A 16,573-nucleotide genomic window follows, 5' to 3' on the forward strand; every position below is an offset into this window, starting at 1 on the left:
AGTCAGGAGCACGGAGCTCTAACCCCCTGAGCCACCAGGCCGACCCCTCATTTACCTTTTTAAAGCCATCATTGTAATAATGAATTTAATAATTTTAGAATTTTGTTGAGAATTAACATCCAAGTTCATAAATCTGTATTTCTAGGAATTCACCATCTTTCCTCTCTAAACTAAGGGTTAACAATGTTCATCCAGTACCAGTCCTCTGGTTCCAGTAGTATTAAAAGCAAGAAAAAAGGCACTAATAAAAATATTAGAATATATGCCTTTATTCTTGACCAGTCTTACCACAGCTTTTAATACTATCATACTGGATTTTAAAATTACAATGAAGATGAACTTTATGCCATAAAATATAAAAACTAAGAAGAAATGGATAATTTTCTACAAAATATAAATTTCAAAATCATCTCAAAAAGGTAGAGAAAACCTGAAGAAAACTATTGAACTTTATATAGTCAAAAAATCTACCTACAAATACTTTACCAGTCTTACAGGACCAAAGAACCACTATCTTACACAAATTGTTCCAACAGTTAGGAAGGGGGGAAACTCCAACTTCTTTATGTTGGGAGTACAATCTTTATTCCAAAACCAGACGTGGGCTGAATAACAGGAAATTTATATACCAATCTCATTTAGAAATATATTTGCAAAAATTATAAATAAAATATTAGCAAACTGAATACAACTATGGACAAAAATAATAATATACCTTGGCCATTGTAAATAGAGTTTATGAGGATGCTATAACATTAGAAAATCTTGATTTAATTTATCACATCAATCTGTAGGAAATAAATATGATCATCTTAGTAAATGTTAGATGAGCATTTGATAAAATTCAATGCTTATTTGTGGTTAAAAGCAAAAAAACCTTAAACTAGAAAGAAGGAATTTCTGTAATCCAATGAACAGAGAGAGGTCTAACAGAACCTTCAGTGACCATCACATTTACTGGTGAAATGTTAGAAATATTCCTTGTATGGTAAGCAATTCGATTTAAAAAAAAATTATTTTTTTAACATATTCCATATACAGTAGCAACAGAAACCATAAGGCATCTAAGAGTAAATCTAGCCAAAGAGGTGAAGCTGTGTTTGGGGGAACTATAAAACAATTTAGGGACTTAAAAGAAGTCTTAAATAAATGAAGAGATAATTCCAATTCATGGATTTGAAGACTTATTATCACAAACATGATATTCTCTCTAATCTATAAATGGAATTGAATTGCAATCAACATTTCGAACTTTTTTCTTTTCTGTAACTTAACAAAACTGTTCTAATAAGGTACAAAGCATAGAACCAAACCAATTTTAATATTTAGAGTAATTTACCTTACTAGATATTAAATAAGACCTATTATATCTTATCCTATCCTTTTACTTTTAGTCTACCCATATATTTAGAATGTGTCTCTTGAAAAGAGTATTTAGTTGGATTTTTAAATTCAGTCTGATGTATTTACCGTGTTTCCCCCAAAATAAGACCTAGCTGAACAATCAGCTCTAAGTAAGGTGTCTTTTGGAGCAAAAATTAATATAAGACCCAGTATTTATATTATACACAGTATTATATTGTATTATATTACCCAGTCTTATAGTAAAATAAGACCTGGTCTTTTTCTGATTTTTGCTCCAAAAGACGCATTATTGCCGATTGTCCGGCTAGGTCTTATTTTCGGGGAAACATGGTAGTTTATCATGTTTTTTTAAAGCATTTGTGCTTAAAACTACCATTTATTTTCTATTTGTCTTTATTCTTTTGTTCCCTTTTCTGGCCTTCTTTCAGATTAATCATGTATTTTTATGGTATTCCATTTTTATTTGGCTTCTCTGTTGGCCTTCTTCCTACAACTCTCTGTTTTATGGTTTTAGTGGTGAGTTTCTTCTAATCCTAGGATTACAACATCCATCCTTCACATCCTAGTCTACCTTGAATTAATATTATATCACTTCATGTTCAATGAAAGAACAAAAGTACTTGCAAAAGTACTTTAAAGAATGTAGTCTCATTTACCGTCTTCTTGCCTTCTGTATTATTATTGTATTTATTCCTCTACGTTCATTAAATCCCTACCGTTCATTGCAATTTTTTCTTTAGTCAATAGTCTTATAAAAATTTTGAAAATATTCTTTTATGTTAGTAATATATTTGCTATTTCCAGTGCTCTTCATTCTCACAGATCCAGATTCAACGTGTAATCATTTCCCTTTAGCCTGCAGAAATTGCTTTAATATCTTTTGTAGTGTGGATCTACTGGTAACAAATACCTTCAGCTTTTGTTTGCCTGACAATGTCTTTATTACACCTTCACTTTTGAAGGATATTTTTGCTGGATATAGAGTTCTGTTTTTTATCTTTTAGCACTTTAAAAATGTCATTCCATTTTCTTTGGCTTCCCTTGTTTCTGATGAGAACTAAATTTTGATTCTTGTTGTTTGCCTAAATGTAACATGTTTTTTGCTTTGATTGCTCCCCCTCCCCACCTTATTTCTTTAATTTGCAGCAGTTGACTAAGATGAATCTAGGTGAGATCAGTTTTGTATTTATCCAACTAATGTTCATAAGGTTCTTGGATCTGTGGGCTTATGTCTTTCATAGATTTTGGAAAAATTTCGGCCATGTCTCTTCAGATTTTTCTTTTACACTATTCTCTTTCTCCTTTCCTTCTGGGACTCCAGTTACATGCATTTCAGAATAGTTTGATAGTGTTTCACAGTTATCTGATGCTCTGTTCTGTTATTTTCATTTGTTTATATTCCACTTTGTATCATTTCTGTTGAACTATCTTTAAGTTTACTGACCCTTTCTCATGCTGGGTCCAGTATGGTGTTCAGTGCATTTAATAAAATCTTTATTTCAGGTATTGCATTTTTCAGTTCCAGATTTTCCATTTTGTTTTATAGAGGTTCCATTTCTCTGCTAAAATTCCTTTTCTGTTCCCATTTGTCCATCTTTTCACTAAATTCTCTTAACAGATTTATAGTAGTTATCTTCTTCTCTGTCTGCTAATTCCAGAACTGGGTCATCTGTAGATCTGCTTCAAATGACTTTGTATGTTGAACATTGTATTTAAAAGCATAGACACTGAAGTATATAGTGTTTTTTTCCGCCAGAGAGAACACACTACTTTCTTCGTCTAGGAACTAGGATGAGGAGCAAATCACTTCACTCCAGCTAGCGATTGTGCTGGGATTGGACTGAGTTGTAGTTTTATTTTAAATAGTTTCAGTTTACCTCTGATTTCAGATATTTCGGAGTGAGATTAGTTCTCTCCTTTTCAGGGCTTTGGGATCTAAATACCTGAGAAATCTTTCTTTGCTTTTCAGTTCACACCCAGTTTCCTAAGAATTTCCACTAGGGGCTGATTTTGTCTTTTGTCTTATTAAAAGTTAAGCTGGGTGGGGGCTAAGATGCAGCTTTACTTAGTTACACACAACAACATGGATAAATCTAAAAAACATAATAATGAGTGAAAGTCAGATACAAATGTGTACAAGCTATATGATTCCATGTATATAAAGTTCGGGCAAAATTAATCTGTAGTGTTATAAATAAGGACTATGCTTCTTGCCTTTGGGAAGGAAGGTGGGCTAGTGATTGAGAGGAAGCGTAAGGAGGACTTCTCAAATGCTGATAATGTTCTATTTCTTTACCAGGGAAATGGTTACCTGCGTAGTGGTTACCTGGGTATATTTACTTTGTTAAAATTTATCGTGCTATAGACTTATGATTTGTGTTCTTTTCTGTATGTGTGTGATAGTTCATTAACAAAAAATGAAGTGTGTGTGGTGGGGGGAGTAACTCTTACACAAAAATAAAAGTTAAAAAAAAAATCAAGCTACAGAGTAGAAGATATTTACAATACATATAACAAAAGACTTGTATCCAGAATATTCTATTTTAAAAATACCAACAAATGAAAAAGAAATGGATAAAAAAATTTAAAAAAGAGAAACCAGTAGAAAAATAAGCAGAGGATAAGAAAAAGAAAATAACAAAAGAAGAAGCCTGAATGGCCCATAAACATATGAAATGGTATTTAACCTCGCTAATAATCATGAAACTACAAATAGAATCCTTACTGAGATACCAGTGCACACCAATGAGGTTGGCTAACGCAAATGTCTAACAAAACCAAGTAGATGATGGTTAGAATATAAGGAAGCAGAAACTCGCATATATTACTGATGGTAATGCACATTGTTATAATTTAGAGATCAGACTGATCAGTTATTGACTTGAACATATGCTGATTCTAAGTTTCTGCATTTTACTTCTATAACGAAAGACACTGTTTTAGTATAAAGTCTTCCTCCCACATGTGCATAAGGCCTCATGCACAAAGCTGTGCATTGCAAATTAGTTTCTAATAGAAAAATTGAAAACTGACGTAAATATCCATCACCAGAAAAATGGAGAAATACCTTATCGCAGTTAAAATGAATAAAGTAGATTTACATGTATCAACGTGATAAGACCTTGAAAATATAATATTGAATGAAAAAAGCAAGTAGCAAAAGAATATATACACTGTGAAATCATCTAAGTTTTCAAAGAGCAGTACATTTTTTATCATACATGTATATGATAACAGTATAAAAATAGTCAGGAAGGATATTCATCAACTTCAGAGTAGCTGTTACCTCTGGGCAAGGAAGAGAATAGGCCAGTGAGGGGTTACATATTTCTCAAAAAATTTTTAAGTAGATGTGACAAAAATGTTAACATTTATTATATCTGGGCAGTTGTACCTAGTCATTTAATATATGTAATATTCTTTGTGGTTTGTCATTTGTTTATTTGAAATAGTTTCTTTTTTTTTTTTTTTGGAAAAGTTAGACTGGGGTCAGGGTGTGAAGGGTGTTGGAAGCCTTCCTTCCTTTTCCAAGCACTTTTAATTCTTTGTAGATACAGCTTTTCCTGTCTCTTTGCATCTATATATTGTGTGTGTCCTGTCACCACCAGATAAAGGAGGAGGGTAAGTGAGATCAGATAGAGTTTTCTCTGTCTTCCTTCTGTTTTACCCACCAGGGTTCATAGTAGAACTCAATAATATCTTTTCAGGATACTTCTATTAAACTTAAAATATTACCATACAACAGACATGTCTTTAAATCCATGACCCAAGTGAGTGATGTAGAATTTAAAAATAAGTAAAGGATGTCTTCTCTCTCATGTTTCTGCTCAAACATAAATAAATAAAATGATGATAAGATGTCTTTTAAGATCTAAGCAATATTGTTTGCTACTTCAGTTGATAATTATCTATATAAACAGTCACAGAAAATTTGTTTTTATGCTCCAGGTTTTTTGTTTTTGTTCTTCAATTTCAGAAATATAACAGTGTGAATAATTTTTTAAAATTTACCCACTAATTTATATCACCTTAGCTTGTTAACCGTTTGTATATAATTCCTGAGGATTTTTTAAATTTTAGAAGCAGAAAAATGATGTCATAGTAGTCGAGGACTTGTTTTAAGGAGTAGAGTACTGGAAATACTCGTATCTTACAGATTATTCCTGCGAGAGTTCAGAAGTTTACTTATGTAAATAAAATGTTATGGTCCCTCCCACTTGTTGAATAGCTTGGTTGTTAAACAGTGAGCTAGGCAACAGGCTTTCTCTCTCCCTTTTCTCAGATACAGTGCAGAGAAGACGGTACAGTGCAGACAAGAGGGTGCTTTTGTTGTTATTGTTTTGTTACTGTTTTATTTGCAGGTTAAACACTTTAAGATGAGAAAAGTTGATCTCTGTTTGAGTTCTGAAGGGGCTGAAGTGATTTTAGCTACATCAAGTGATGAAAAACACCCCCCTGAAAATATAATTGATGGGTAAGAGTTACTGATCTTTCTTCCTTAAAGTCTTGATGTTAGGTACATGAACTCCTTGAGTACTGGGTCTAGGTGTTTCACAATTAGCACTGTTAAACGTAGTTTAATAAGTGTTTGGTGAAGTAAATTACCTGACAATATCTGTCTTTGGTACCATTTCTGAAACCAATTCAGTTGTATATGTTTAGGTTTTTGATCCTTTTCTTGATAATTCCTAAACTGACCTTTTAATACAAATAGTTTTTTTTAAGAAGTGATTTAACAAGACAAAAGTTCAAATAGCCATCTTCATTTTTTGGAAGTGTACCTTTTAAAGTCTGCTTATGGTTTTATTCCAAGTTTTTCTTAGTAGATAGGAATATAAACATTGTAACTTCCTATTTACTGCCTATTTCTTTACTGGTAAGCAAAATGCTTGCTAAACTGAATGCTACCCTTTCTGTTATCCACCTTCATTGTTTGTTTCTCAGCTTCCTGATATTCCAATTGCCACTCTTCACTGTGCTAGAGCTTATTCTAGGTAGAGATAAATATCATTCTCAGACTTTTAAGTTCCAAGGAAAAGTAGTTAGTGGGAGAACTCTGGCTATTTTATCACTCTCTTGAGTTCTCTTTCTTGGTATTTGTACAGTGACCAGAATTTGACTCAGAATCATATAATTTTAGAGCTGGAAGGACTTAGGGGTTCATCTTATCTGAACCTTTCATTTTGGACTTGTGGTTAAGAGAGGTCTAAAGAGGTCAAGTACTAGTTTTAACTGTGGAAGGCAGAAGCAATTGTAACACAGATCTTGTGGTTCTTTGTGTTGTATGGTGAAGCCTATGTATCTGGATAAATACTAGCTACTCAAACTTTTCCTTCAAGTCTTGTTATCTCCTCTCTGACATCTGGCTCTTCCCCTCTGGTAGGATAAGTTTACCTTTTTTGTTGGACTCCAATAGAATTTGGTATATACCTCTCCTACCTTATTTATTCCTTTGTTGTATCATTATTCATCTTTAATGTTCGTCTCTTACCTGTGAATTCCTAGAAGTCAGAGACTTTGACTTGTTCGTCTTTAACTCTACAGTGTCTTAAAATATTTGTTTAGTAGCTTGTTGAATTAGACCATCAAGTATTAGTCAAACTCAACTAATACTGGAGATTAGCTGTGTGAATACACACACACACACACACACACACACACACACACAGACGCGCACATACATATATATGCATATGTTACTTTTCATTTGCATAGGACTTTATAGTTTCATAGATGTTGTGTTACTTGACCCATACTGTAAGCTTGGGGAGTAAAAGACAAAAAAAAAAGTATTTTCAATCTCATTGTACAGATGAGGGAAGAAAAGATGATCAGAGGTAAAAATGACTTGCTCAAAATCACACAGATAACCAAGTGGCAGAATTAAGACTTAAATTCACGTCTTCTAGAACTCCTAGTTTGGGTTTCTTTGTACTATGATAATTCAAACTTAAGGTTTGCATCAAAAACTTAACACCTGTTTTTTGCCTGTGAATCTTAATCCTTAGTTTTTTTGCTTCCTGAAATTCAGGTAATAGTTATTTATTCCACTCTGCCTTGGAGTAAAGAAATGAATGTGGGAACTGCTGTGAAATACACAAACCTGTAAAGATTTGTCTTAAGTTGTTTGCCAAAAATAGAGATCTTTCCAAATGTCAGTCCATATTAATGATTAAGGACATAGTATTTTTTAGATTAGACAAAATCCTTAGTACATAAAACCATATGGAATAAAAGTAGTGACTAACCTGATAACTGAACAGAGCACATCAGACTTTTAATCCATATGCACTCCAATAAATACAATTCGACTTAATATAGTAAATACTAAAAATTATTCTCAGTTCATAAATTGATTTATCTAAATGGAGGTAACAGTAGAAGTATTTGGAGAAAACAACTGTAAATTTGTCCCTGCTGGACAGTGCTCCCAACTTTCCATTTCCCAGAAATAAGTGTTAAAGAAAGTGATTATATTTCTACTTGCCCTTGACTCTACTTTTGCCCTCTGGCATTTAACATATCAGTGAAAGAGGAGAAAAGAAATTCTGCACTAGAAAATAAAAATGAGTTAAAAGAAAAAGAAGAGAGAAAGAATTAGTCCTTTTGGGATAATGTAGAAGAATACCAGATTTACAGTAAATTACTGGGAAAGTGAACTATATGTGTTACTCTTTGAGACTCAGTTTCCTGGTCTGAAAAATGGTGACAATACCACCTTCTCTGATTACCTCATAGTTCTGATATAATAGATATTAAACAGTCATTAGATATAAAGCCTCATTTAAAAGAAAACTATTTTGATGACTTTATTATGCCTAATTATGAGGATTCAGTTACATGTCATTTTAAAATCTATATGTCTAAAATCTATATGTAGTTTGATATTATATTGGTTTTGTTCATTAAAAGCATCCAAGAAGAAGCATAGGGCAATTAAGTCATTCAATTTATTTAAATAAGATTTAAAACCATGTAAATATAAACTTACAATTGTAAAATATTAAGCATAGTATGAAAAACCCAGAATTGTGAGTTAGGAAACCTGGCTTCTTTTTTTGCTTTTTTGTAACAGCTTTATTGACATATTATTCACATACCATACAATTCACCCATTTAAAGTATATAATTCAGTGGCTTCCAGTATATTCACAGAGATGTACAACCATTTGCACAATTTTAAAACATTTGATCACCCCGAAAAGAAATCTCACAACCCATCACAATCACCCTGTGTTCCTCCTATCCCCACAGCCCTAGGTACCCACTAATCTACTTTCTGACTCTATAGATTTGCCTGTTCAGACATTTCATATTTCCCTGTAAATAAAGGGAATCACGGTCTTTTGTGACTGGCTTCTTTTACTTACATGTTCTCAAGGTTTATCAGTGTTGTAGCACATATCAGTGCTTCATTCCTTCTTATTGCCAAATAATAGTCTATTGTATGTTTATAGCATATTTTATTTATCCATGTATCAGCTGATAGGTATCTGGATGGATACTTTTTGGCCAGATTTTCCCAACCTAATTAAAAAATGCCACCCGACAGATTCAAGAAACTTAGCAAATCTTTAAAGCAGGATAAATGCAAAGAGACCATATCATAATCTGCTAAAAAATAAAGATAAGAAAAAATTTTTAAACAGCTGGAGAAAAAATACATTAAATACAAGGGAACAATAGTACTAATGACAGTTGACTTTGCATCACAAACCATGGAATCCAGGTAACAATAGAACAATATTTTTTTTAATGCTGAAAAAAGAATGCTCCCCCCTCAAAAAAACCTGTCAACCCATAATTCAGTATCTAGCTAAAATATTCTTCAAAAATGAATACAATAAAGACATTTTATTCATCACAAATAGACATGAATCACAGGAAATGCTAAAGGCAGTTCTAGATTGAAGTGATGGAAATACCACTAGATGGAAATTCTAGTATAGAAAGAAATTAAGTGCATTGAAAATGGTAACTATTTGGGTAAAAAAAACATTTTTTTCTTTTAATTTTTTCGAAAGACAACTGACCACTTAATGGGGAAAAAACATATTGTACTGTGGAATTTATTACGTATATAATTAGACACAGGAACATGAGCCTGCATGACGTGTTTGTAGATTTTTAACTGGCCCATTGTGACTATAGTAATGGGAGATGATATTGTGATGGTACTTTAGTACTTTAATGATGGGACCAGATTATACAGGGTCGTAAAAAGCTATACTAAAGCATTTAGATTTATAGGCAATAAGGGGCCACTGAAGGCTTTTAGACAATAGTGACATCAATTCTATGTTTCTGTGTTTTTAAAAGATATATCTGGTAGTAGTAAAGAATAATTATTAAAGGTGGGGAGAGATTAGAAACAGAATGAACAGTTAGAAAGGCATTGCAAGAATCCAGGGGTTCTTCATTATTTTTTAAAAAATATTTATTCACTAGAATTTTGTGAATGTTTTTTATTTGTCTATTTCTTTCTCTTTTTCCTTAAAATTAACAATAGGAATCCAGAAACATTTTGGACCACCACAGGAATGTTTCCCCAAGAGTTCATTGTTTGTTTTCACAAACTTGTGAGGATGGAAAGGCTTGTAATCCGTAGTTACTTTGGTAAGCGAATCATACATTAATTTTTATCATCTTTTAATTTTACCATAGGCAGAGGGCACATACGTAAGCTTCTGGCAAAAGATTAATTTTCTTTGCAGCATGGAATCCAGTTTTATTGCTGTGGTGGGAGAGTAGAGAGTATGGGTTAACTGCCTTGAGCACAGTTAGACTCTCTGAAACTGCAAATTTGAAACCCTTCCAAAGCACATAATAATTTCCATGCAATTACTATGTGAAAGTCTTTGGCAAAAGACCGTATTATTAACATAAGAAGCCAGCTTGCCAAAATGCTAGGTTCCTTGACATATTTATTACAGATTCATTTGGCTTGGGGTTCTCTGTCAAATTCTTTCTGAAAATCTGATAACCCTGATTATTTGTATTGGATAATTTTGATTCTTCTATTAATAATGGCATTTTCTGAGGGATTTAGGAGGAGACTCTCTCATTGGAACATCATTCTAACCCTGTCTTATGTTTATTTAAGGATAAAGTATATCAGACAGAATCATGGCAGGAAACAGAATACATTCCAGATGGTTCAAATGAAGAGACTTTACTGATGGGACTACTTATAAAATTAGTTCTGTCTTAAGGGAATATACCAGGGATGGTGAGACACCCAGAAACTGGCTACAACAGGAAGCCATTACCACCCCAGGGCCACGGGAAGAAAATAGTGTTACTGGAACCTAGTGAGAGCTGCAGCCTGTAAATAAGGGCCTGCCTGGCAGGAGCTGTAATCATGAAGGGACATAACCACTGTCAAAGACATGACTAAATCAGGAAGGGAGTGGAGAATAAACAACTTGATCTAACTTCCTCACCGACCTCCAATTTCCTCCCAGTGCCTCCCATTGGCCAAATCTGACCAGTAGCCAGTGGGCAAGTGAGTCCAGGTGATGCAGTTTACAGGGTCGTCCCCCTGGGTCACAAAACAGAGAAGTGGAAGAATAGATTTGGGGCAGTGGAAGCTGGGCTAGGGGTAATGGAGAAAAGTCAGTGCAGAAGGAAGATGACACTGCCTTCCTGTTAAGTTTCTCTTCTGTCATTAATTGTAGAGGCTTTGGCGTTAGATCTAAATTTTGGATTTCAGTTCTGGCACTTACTAACTCTGTATCGTTGAACACTTTGCCTGACTTCTCTAAGTTGCCTGATTTCTCTAAGCCTGTTTCCTCACCAATAACGTAGGTTAATAATATGTTTCTCATCAGACTGTAGTCAAGAGTGAGTGAGGAAATATGCCTAATTCATAGTAGGTTCTCCATAAAGATTTATGACCATGAAATTATTATTATTGTTATTACCAGTATACAAAAACAATTTGGATAACACCAAATTCAAAAATGCTCCAAACCTCTGTGTTGTATGTTTGCGAACATTTGGAAGGTTACAGTGATGCAAGGCTGCATTTTACCATAGGGACTTAGGGAAAAACAGAGTAAGTGTGTTATTTTCAGAACATGCTGCTCCTGATGCCTGTTCTTTGTGCAGTCCTCCTGATGCCTGAGAGTCTCAGACATAGGGAAAAAGGAATATGGGAAAAGCAACATAGAATCAGGTAGATAATTAATACTTTATTTATTTTGTTTATTTACAATGTCAGTGCGTACCTTGAAGATTGAAAAAAGCACCGCTAAAGAGCCCGTTGATTTTGAGCAGTGGATTGAAAGAGGTATGTACCTGTTTCACCAGCATTTTTCTGAGCATGAGGGAGTAGAGAATCGTCCTTTGACTCTGTTTCCAATCTGTGTGCATTTTGGTGAATGAGTCCTGTGACATATTTAGAGCTTGGAAAAATCCAGGTTTGAACACAAGACCGTTTCTTTACTTACTGGTTAACTGTTCGCATGTTACTTAATTTTTCTGAATCTCTGAATCTTTATCTGAAAAATGGAGATGGTACCTACCATGTAAGGTTTTTGTGAACATATGTCTGGCATACGGCAGACAAACAACAAATATTAGTTTCTTGTCTCTTTTTACTTCCTGATTAATGGTACTGTTTAAATATCAGCAGAATTGGTAGCTTCTATTTAAACATATATTACCTTCATGTATCACCTTTCCTTCCCAAAATACCATGAAAATAATAGAAAAGGAATAAAAAGAAGCATAAACCTACAAGAACAACAAATAAACAAAAGACCAGGAGACCAAAGCAGATGTGAGAGATCAATATATATTATGGAAGAGGGAACGCGGATGGAAAAGTGACTTTTGAGGCTAAATGGAGTAGGTTATAACTTACGTGCCTTCCAAGGAGAAAATCAGTGAGAAATATGCCACTTTGCCCAACAGGACCCCAAAAAAGTCTAGAACTTGAAGGCAGATGGTACCATGGAAAATGTAAGTGGAACATGGCCAGAAAAAAGGGTCATTAGTTGTATATCCGTATACATAGTAGTTGGACCGTAGGTACCTTCTCTGACTCGACAAAGCTAGGTGACCACAGCTTCTTCCACAAACTATCCCCAGGGGATGACTAGGAATACTAAATATTGAGGCTCAGAACTCAAGGAGACCAGGCATAGCAGAGCGAGTGAATGAAATATGGAGTTGAAAACAGTGATTTAGGTGGAAGCCTGCATATTGAATATGCAGGTTTATTTCTGGGCTCTGCTATTTATGATAAGCAACCAAGAACAGGGCTGTGGCCAGGAGGTGGGGGAATTTGTCTTTAGAGAAACTGAATGGCTCCAGAAGAAGTTCAATGGAAGCTGACAAAGGCTCATTCCTGATCACCCTATTGAAGTCTACTTGTCAACGAGTCTGACTTAGGCGTGTCGTTTTCAAATGACTTACTCATAAGCAACAGAAGACAGGCAACGATCAGCAGACATTTGATGAAGGCCTCAAACCCTGAATATAATCAAGCCTTTAGCTTTAATTTCCAAACTATAGGAAATATGGAGTCTAGAGGAACAAATTCAATGAAACCATGAGGAGGCAAGATGACAAAATATGGGGCATTCTATAGGACAACTGACTTGGGCTCTTAAATAAGTCAGTGGCATGGGGAAAAAAATGTATGTGGGAAGGAAAGCAGTTCAAGATGAAAAGACAATTCTGACTTGAATAAATCAACTATGAAAAGACATTTGGGGAACAATAGGGAAATTTAAATATAGACTGGGTACTATATGACATTAAAGCATTATTTTTAATGGTAGTATGATAATGGTATTATGGTTATGTAAGAAAATATAAATTCCTTATTATTTAGAAATGGATAATCAAATATTTAGAGGTGAAATGTCATGATGTCTTAGACTTGCTTTAAAATACTTTAGCTAACTATTACATTGTTTTGTGCACCTGAAACTAATAAAAAATGTTAAAATAAATAAATAAATAAAATAAAATACGTTAGCAAAAAATTAGATAAATCAAGTATGAGGAAATGTTAGTAATGGTAAAATGTAGATGATGGGCATATGTAGGAGTTACGTTCTTTCTGCCTTTTATGTTTATGTTTGAAATTTTCCAATTTTTCATAATTAAAAACTAGGCAAATGAAATAAGAATTTATTATTAATTCCTGGTGAGGGAAGAGTTGAATAAGAAAATGTGATCATAATTTGTTGACTTATTTCAGCAGCAAATAACATTTATATAGACAATAATGTAACCATCACATTTTGATTGCAGAATTGAGAGGATGGCAGAAGAGAAAGTTGCAGGAGGAAGAGGAAGAAAATATTAGTTTAAGAAACCTAAATTTTCATATGCCATAGTATAAAGTCAGTAAACAATTGGTAAATCAAGAAAAGGAGTATAACCATAGCATAATTCTAGGAAAAACAGTTTGAAGAGTTGAAAATGTGTATGTACCTCTGAGGAGCAGGACTGGAGGAGAAAGGAAAGGTCACCAGGGAATAACTATTTGTCATTATCTCAGAGAAAGGTTAGGAAACAAAGTCATACATAGTCTTACTTCCCAGAGACTTCCCTTTTTCTACTATGTGCCTTTTAAAATTATGTACACTATTTTAATACAAATAATATTAATTTCTAAATAATGTCAGTTTTTTATTAATTAAATATTCCATGTTTTCAAAAGAATGTTTGATATGATTAACTCACGACCAAATAAATTAATCTGTCCTGAAATTATATGAGTAAAGGTTTTCTAAAGTTGGATATCAGAAAAGAACAATGTATGGGCAGCATAATTCTGCATCACAGTAAAAATGTACTGTAAGAAACTGAGCTCTGGTCTTTGCCCATGGGAACAATAAGATGGCTCCTTTTAGGCCTGCAATTGCTGTTAGTAGCTTGATCCTTAAAAGGGATTTTCACATTTTTATCAATTCTTTGTATTTGGTAAAATTTAAATTTGCATTTCCTTACGTTTATACTCACTAGAGATATTTTATGGCTCATAAATAGTTTATCTTTCATATCTTTTATATGAAACATTTCTATTTTTGTATTAAATTTTAACCCCAAAACACTGGTAAATTTGGTGTAACTATAGTTTACCAGATACCATGTTTGCTGAACATAAATTTCAGTAGCTATCCTCATGTATTTTTGAGTCCTAATTCATTTCTGTTGAATTTATGTTTTAGATCTAGCATACACAGAGGGGCAGCTTCAAAATGAAGAAATTATGGTAAGTAAATATACTTTGTAGAGATAAACATTATCCTTAGCCAGCACAACATATTTAAATTTTAAACCTATATCCATAGTCATATACCCTCAGATATTACAGGTTTTGTACTTAACCAATAGAGAAGGTTATTGTTTATTTATTTATTTATTTATTTACTCATTTATTAAGCTTTTATCTAACATACAGAATGACAGCAAGGATAAAACAGAATTATTTGTTTTTGTTTTAATTTTGTTCATTTATTTGGAAGTATTGATTTGCTTTGCTTTCTCTCATTTGATTCTGTAGGCCTTTTAGAATAGGAATCAAAAAAGGTCGAGATGCCAAAATTGGATGTTAATTTAAGCATGAAAGGACAAGGGAGATTCAGATAAGGGGAACTGGAGCATAGGATCAGCAACAAATAAGCCAAAGAGAGATGAGGTGGAAAGAGAACAAGCATTTTTCGACAACATTCCACTGGGCTTTGCTTGTCAAGTGGAATGAATGCCCGTTGATGAGGAGCTGCTGCCTCATCAGGAGTTTCTCTGTTCTTGCTAGTTTGTCAGGTTTTGGTTTTAGACAAACAAAAACTTGAAAAAAGTGAGTGTGTGTTTTTTTAGGTGGTAGTGTTTGCTTAATTAAGGTTTCTCGAAATGAGGGTTAAAGTGTTACCTTGTCCATTAAGTTTCCTTTTTCACAACTTGGTGGGAGCTGCTATGAAATCAGTGTTTCAGAAGAGTCTGCTGGAAGTTTTGAACCTATTCATTCTCTTCTCTGCCATTGAAATGTGCCCAGTGAGTGGGGAGGTCAGTGGGGGGAGGTGCAGACGATGATCAATTAGACTGAATTTTATCTTCTATTTTTCTTCATCTTTACTAATAGGTTATGGTTAGTAAGTCTCTGCTGAGTTTTTTGTTTCAGGACTCACTGTGAATCTATGAATGCTCCTGGCATTGTAAAACATTTGGAAAATAGTGAGGGGCCATGGGAATAACCCATCCTTCTATCACCCTGTCACAATAGCTTTTACTGTCCCTGCTTTCTTCTCGCTATCAACCATATGCATCACGTATAATTATAATAGTAATGTATGAACAATTTCGTGTTCTTTTTTAAACTTTTTTAAATATTATATATGAGTGTCATAATTATAATTTTAAAATTAAATGTATGCAAATAGGCAAATGCTAACTAATTTCCTTTTTCCTCCCTCTGTCATTATAGTAATACTACAAGGGACATCTTAGGCATGTTACTACTATGACAATCTTCACCTTTTTAATTATTTTCTAAGATTAAATTTCAAGGAATGGAATTACTGGGTCCAAAGGTATAGGTATATTTATAGCTTTTTCTAATATATTGCCAAGTGGCTTTCTAGAGAAGTTACATAAATGTAAAAGTATAGTACTGTTTCAGGGTAGTATATTCTGAGGTATCATTAGCCAAAGCATATCTCTTATCATGAAAAATACTTTAGAAAGACACTGAAAAGTTGATTAGAAATGTATAATTGCAAATTTTAATTCTACCTACTATTTTTCATCAAAACCAAGGCTGATATTCAGCATACACACAAGAACAACTATACTATTATATGTGGCTGGCTTCTCTTCTGAATATTATCATATATATTGTTTATATTTAGAATATTACGCTTGCATCAAATCCTGTCTTCTGCTAACTGCTTGTTTAACAGTTAATTAGAATTGCTAAGAGCATCCATATTGATTTTTCCCCTACAGGCACATGATGACCATGCCACTTACTTGAGATTCATTATTACATCAGCCTTTGATCATATTGCAGCTGTGTATAGCATTTCTGCAGAGGGAGTAGCAGTCTCAGATCTTTCTTAAGAATTACAACAAAATGCTCTTGCGTGATTTTTTTAATAATATATTTACTTAAAAATGAAAGTGTCATTGATATACTTTATTAAAGGGATTTGTACCAATCTGTTTCAGTTTTTATTATTTTCTTTTCAAC

The 16,573-nt window shown here is 33.5% G+C and overlaps 1 protein-coding gene across 5 annotated transcripts in view; it reads left to right on the forward strand.

The window, feature by feature from the left end:
* Positions 1 to 16,545, forward strand: part of IFT25 (intraflagellar transport 25) — a 20,349-nt gene extending 3,804 nt beyond the window's left edge. For 4 of the 5 annotated variants that reach the window (XM_081055693.1, XM_081055692.1, XM_081055691.1 and 1 more), the window contains exons 2-5: positions 9,875 to 9,981; positions 11,588 to 11,656; positions 14,556 to 14,599; positions 16,330 to 16,545. In XM_081055693.1, the coding sequence (XP_080911819.1) occupies positions 9,906 to 9,981; positions 11,588 to 11,656; positions 14,556 to 14,599; positions 16,330 to 16,443 (303 nt within the window). In that variant the 5' untranslated portion in view covers positions 9,875 to 9,905 and the 3' untranslated portion in view covers positions 16,444 to 16,545. Of the gene's footprint in view, positions 1 to 4,916; positions 4,987 to 5,726; positions 5,840 to 9,874; positions 9,982 to 11,587; positions 11,657 to 14,555; positions 14,600 to 16,329 lie in introns of all 5 variants that reach the window. The other variant, XM_081055690.1, reaches the window with a different exon arrangement.
* Positions 16,546 to 16,573: the final 28 nt, after the last annotated feature.

This window comes from Rhinolophus hipposideros, assembly GCF_964194185.1.
Source record: "Rhinolophus hipposideros genome assembly, chromosome: 8".
Classification (NCBI taxonomy): domain Eukaryota; kingdom Metazoa; phylum Chordata; class Mammalia; order Chiroptera; family Rhinolophidae; genus Rhinolophus; species Rhinolophus hipposideros.